Source organism: Electrophorus electricus, chromosome 14, assembly GCF_041902795.1.
Source record: "Electrophorus electricus isolate QZ-2024a chromosome 14, ASM4190279v1, whole genome shotgun sequence".
In the NCBI taxonomy this organism is placed as follows: domain Eukaryota; kingdom Metazoa; phylum Chordata; class Actinopteri; order Gymnotiformes; family Gymnotidae; genus Electrophorus; species Electrophorus electricus.
In genome coordinates, this window is record NC_137510.1 from 24,731,751 (window position 1) to 24,736,498 (window position 4,748).

The 4,748-nt window shown below is 39.4% G+C and overlaps 1 protein-coding gene across 2 annotated transcripts; it reads right to left on the reverse strand.

Annotated features, from left to right (window-relative positions):
• Positions 1-248: 248 nt before the first annotated feature.
• Positions 249-2,927, reverse strand: cxcr3.1 (chemokine (C-X-C motif) receptor 3, tandem duplicate 1). Of its 2 annotated transcripts, XM_027026917.3 has the most exons (4): positions 2,805-2,927; positions 1,470-1,850; positions 1,148-1,346; positions 249-1,057 (listed from the first exon to the last, which is right to left on the reverse strand). In XM_027026917.3, the coding sequence occupies exons 2-4, from the start codon at positions 1,845-1,847 to the stop codon at positions 621-623; spliced, it is 1,014 nt and encodes a 337-aa protein (XP_026882718.2). In that variant the 5' UTR covers positions 1,848-1,850; positions 2,805-2,927; the 3' UTR covers positions 249-620. The 2 variants fall into 2 exon arrangements, with proteins under 2 accessions (XP_026882718.2, XP_026882717.2); XM_027026916.3 differs by having other exon boundaries at positions 249-1,346.
• Between the last annotated feature and the right edge of the window lie 1,821 nt (positions 2,928-4,748).

Sequence of the window (4,748 nt, forward strand, 5' to 3'; positions counted from 1 at the left end):
TATTTTTTGGGATTTCAGCACAGTAGAGAACATTAATTACTTTGCCTTACCTTTAAACCAGGATGCTCATTATATCTGTTTTAAAACTACTTAAATTAAGCAACAGTCATTAAATGAGTTTTTATTATGAATGCAAATTCTGACAGAAATGTAAGCACAATTTAGATATAAATGTTATAAAATATCTTTACATATATATATATATATATATATATATATATATATATATATATATATATATATATATAATATGTTATTGAGGAAAGAAACAATGTAAGAGACATATTTACATAGAGCCCAGACTATCCAGTGCTGAGTCTAAATTCACATTATGGTAAACCTACTAAACACAGTTGAAATGCTTCACTTCTTTCCTAACACTAGGATGAAATGCCCTAATGCAACACCTTAAGCATCTTAAATAAACTCCTCAATGCATGGATACTTACGAACAATGGTCTTGAACAGTGCAGTCATCCCTCGTTGAAGACATGTAACCTTGAGGCATTTCTGCAACTAATTGAGCTACATTATGCAAAATTGTTTCCAGTACATTTTGTTAGGAGGTCTAGATTTACATCAGACTGGCAGAAGAGAAAACACTGTTCTGTTCTGTTCCCTTAGAAAGCTGAGGTTTGTGAGGTGTCCACAGACTCGGCCCATGCTGAACTCTTGCGGGAGACAGTGTCCACTCTGCCCTTCAGCCTGCTGCTCAGGGGCCTCATCATGTCCAGCAGATGGCGACGAAAATTTACTCCAACAAAGGCATAGAGGACTGGGTTCAGACAGCAGTGCAGATAGCCAAGGGTGGTCGTGGCTGTAAGGGCAATATCTAGAGCAGTGGTGGTCTCGCACGAGCTGTTATTAACAGTGTTATTGCTCATTTGATTGGTGTGAAAGGTGTCTACCAGCAGGGTAATGTTGTAAGGGGTCCAACAGATGAAGAATGCAAGAACCAGGGCCAGGATGACACGTATGGCCCTCTGCTTCTGCACACCCTGAGAGCCTCGCTGTAGCTGCACCAGGATGCAACAGTAGCAGTAGAGCAGAACCACGGCTGGAAGTAAGAAGCCCAACACATGGTAGAGTATACGAAAGGCTAGACCCCATCTTGAAGAAGGGTACCAAATGACACACTCTGTTTTACCTCGCCTTTCGTCTCTGGCAGCTTGTAGGTACTTCCAATCAGGCATAGAGAGCAGCAGAGAGAAGAACCAGACAGCAATGCAGCTGAGCTGGATCAGCCGAGGCTTCCTACGAGAGTACATCTGCACAGCGTGGACAACAGACAGGTAACGGTCCAGACTGATGCAGGCCAGCAGGAAGATGCCACAAAAGAAGTTGATCTATAAATTCGAGAAACATTTTATGTGAATAAAAATTCACTGACGTCAGGTGTCCAGATAGAAAGCAGTATGGCAAAAGGCAATGGATGTTACCTAGAAACAGTTCCAACCCAGAGCACCTACCTTAAACAGTGCTCCAGTGATTTTGCAGAGTGGAGTGCCAAAGGTCCACCCTTCTGCTGCCTCCACTGCCCACAGGGGCATTGTGAGAAGCAGCAGGGTGTCAGCCACAGTCAGGTGCAGAATAAATGTGTCCGTAACACTCCAGCTTCGCCTCTTCTGCCACAGTACCCCCAGCACCAGGCCATTGCCCAACAACCCCACAACTACTGCCAGAGAGTACAGGATGGGGATGAAGATGGCATCGAAGCGTATGCTTGTGTACTGACCACACACCTCTCCACAACATGAGTCATAGTCATCATAGTTGACAGTGTAGCTTTCATTGTCTATTGCCATCAGATCTTTGCCAAATAAGATGATTTTTCCTTCGTCAGACATTTTCTGCCAAAAAAAAAAAAAAAAAAGAAATCAGGATGATGTAAACGGTGATTTTTACATAGTCAAATGGCTTATTTCTCATTACACATGATCATATGATCATGCATAAAACTCTATATCAATATTAGTACCTGGTCACAACTCTACTGCCCAATTATCTTTTATTCTCATTTAACACAGCAGTAATTTCCAAACTAAAAGGTGTTTTCCTTCAATGCCATTCTGTATGCATAAAAATTGTATTTTGCACAAATACTGTAACCTGCCTTGATTGTACTGTTAACAGTAATGAAATTTCTAGGTACTTCCTAAAAGCAAAGATCGCAGCGAAGCAGCTTTTCCAAATTGGCCATAAATGCCTATTGTGTGTTAAAAGGCTGAATACACTGAATACACTGAATACACTAATGAATTTGTCTTTTCAAAGAAATGAGACACTTCACAGAATTGTGCTAAATTATGGTAAATGAAAACTGAAATTTATGGGGGTGTTGTATGACTGAAAACGGTCATTTCCTTAAATCAGTTGAATCAGAGTAATTCTGTGCTTTTTTTCTTTCATATATAAGTGCAACAATATATTTTTTAAAATCCTGTTTTATATTAAGTGCCATACTAAAATTATACTTTGTGCATAATCAAGTACAGAATGTCAGACAGGAGAAAAAGTACTAAGTGTTAATCTGCCTGAAAAGAAAATCCAGTTTAATCATTTAACTTTATTATTTCAAAGATAAATTATTATTAATATATTGCACATAATAGATTGCACATTTGTAGTCTGTGAAGAATTCCACTACAATTATGTTTATCTCTGCTGCAAGCTTTGCTCTCAATCTCAAGTAGAAATATTTCACAAAGCTTATGAGAACCATATGAAAGTATAGTGACAACCAAACCACTGATCTTGACATATTTACAGATGATAGGGCAAAATTATGTACATAAAAAACTTACGTGTGTGTAATCTCAGTTTGCAAAACAGTCCGTGAACATGAAAGCACACACAAGTTGTGTCCCACTGGTTGATCCACAGCAGAAATAAGATGAGAGCGATAGAGAGAGAGAGAGAGAGAGAGAGAGAGAGAGAGAGAGAGAGAGAGAGAGAGAGAGAGAAACCAAGACCAGAGGCACTGAGATACAACCACAGACTTGTGATAAGATCTATGTCATTCACAATATTCATTCTCTATGAATTTTATGAATTAATAGTGGCTAGGAGAGACAGATCTTTCACTGGTAATCTTAGACAGGTCTTAAGATGGGAGTCTTTCATTGGTAATCGTCCCAATATCAATGACCAACAGCAGTTTTAGCTGTGTGTGTATATATATATATATATATATATATATATATATATATATATATATATATATATATATATACACACACACACATACACACACAGTGGTGTGAAAAAGTGTTTGCCCCCTTCCTTTTTTTTTTTTTTTTGCATGTTTGTCACACTTCATATCAAACAAATTGAAGTATTAGACAAAGATAACACAAGCAAACAAATGCAGTTTTTAAATGAAGGTTTTTATTATTAAGGGGAAAAAAAAATCCAAACCTACATGGCGCAGTGTGAAAAAGTGATTGCCCCCTAAACCTAATAACTGGTTGGACCACCCTTAGCAGGAACAACTGCAATCAGGCGTTTGTGATAACTGGCAATGAGTCTTTTACAGCACTGTGGATTACTGTTGTAATTCCTCCACATGTCACAGCATCTCAGTCTGATTCAGGTCAGGACTTTGACTTGGTCACTCCAAAGTCTTCATTTTGTTTTTCTTAAACCATTCAGAGGTGGACTTGCTGGTGTGTTTTGGATCATTGTCCTGCTGCAGATCTCAAGTGTGCTTCAGCTTGAGGTCACAAACAGATGGCTGGACATTCTCCTTCAGGATTCTTTGGTAGACAGCAGAATTCATGGTTCCATTTACCACAGCAAGTCTTCCAGGTCCTGAAGCAGGTGATTGTGAGCAGGGAAGGTGAGTGATACGGTCCTCGTCTGACAGGGGCATGTCGCTCCCTTTAGGGGACCAGGCAACCGTGACAGATGCTTACTGGCAAAACTGAGATGAGCCTTTATGTTCTTTTTGTTCAACAGTGGCTTTTGTCTTAGAACTCTGCCATGCAGGCCATTTTTGCCCAGTCTCTTTCTTATGGTGGAGTCATGAACACTGACCTTAATTGAGGCAAGTGAGGCCTACAGTTCTTTGAATGTTATTGTAGGGTCTTTTGTGACCTCTTGGATGAGTCGTCACTGCGCTCTTTGGGTAATTTTGGTCAGCCGGCCACTCCTGGGAAGGTTCAACACTGTTCCATGTTTTTGCAATTTGTGGATAATGGCTCTCACTGTGGTTAGCTGGAGTCCCAAAGCTTTACAAATGGCTTTATAACCTTTTCCAGACTGATGGATCTCAATTACTTTGTATCTCATTTTTCCTGAATTTCTTTAAATCACAGCATTCTGTCTAGCTTTTGAGGATCTTTTGGTCTACTTCACTTTGTCAGGCAGGTTCTATTTAAGTGATTTCTTGATTGAGAACAGGTGTGGCAATAATCAGGCCTGGGTGTTGCTAGAGAAATTGAACTCAGCTTTCCTAAGATATGATAAACCACAGTTAATTTAATAATGGGGGGGGGGGTAGATAGATAGATACATACATACATATACATATATACATATATATATATATATATATATATATATATATATATATATATATATATATATATATATACACACACACACACACACACACACACACACACACACACACACACACACACACACACACACACACAGCTACACTCGGGCCGTCAAAGAAAGACTGACCACCACAGGACGCCAGCTTTCTCGACTAAAGGATGACTACCCCCTTATTTGTAGCCACA

Bases quoted from the DNA above. Each gene is read 5' to 3' on its own strand.
- cxcr3.1 (XM_027026916.3), bottom strand. From the start codon at position 1,847: ATGTCTGACGAAGGAAAAATCATCTTATTTGGCAAAGATCTGATGGCA. The intron at 1,347-1,469 runs GTAGGTGCTCTG...TCGAATTTATAG, and splicing joins TCACTGGAGCACTGTTTAAG to ATCAACTTCTTTTGTGGCAT.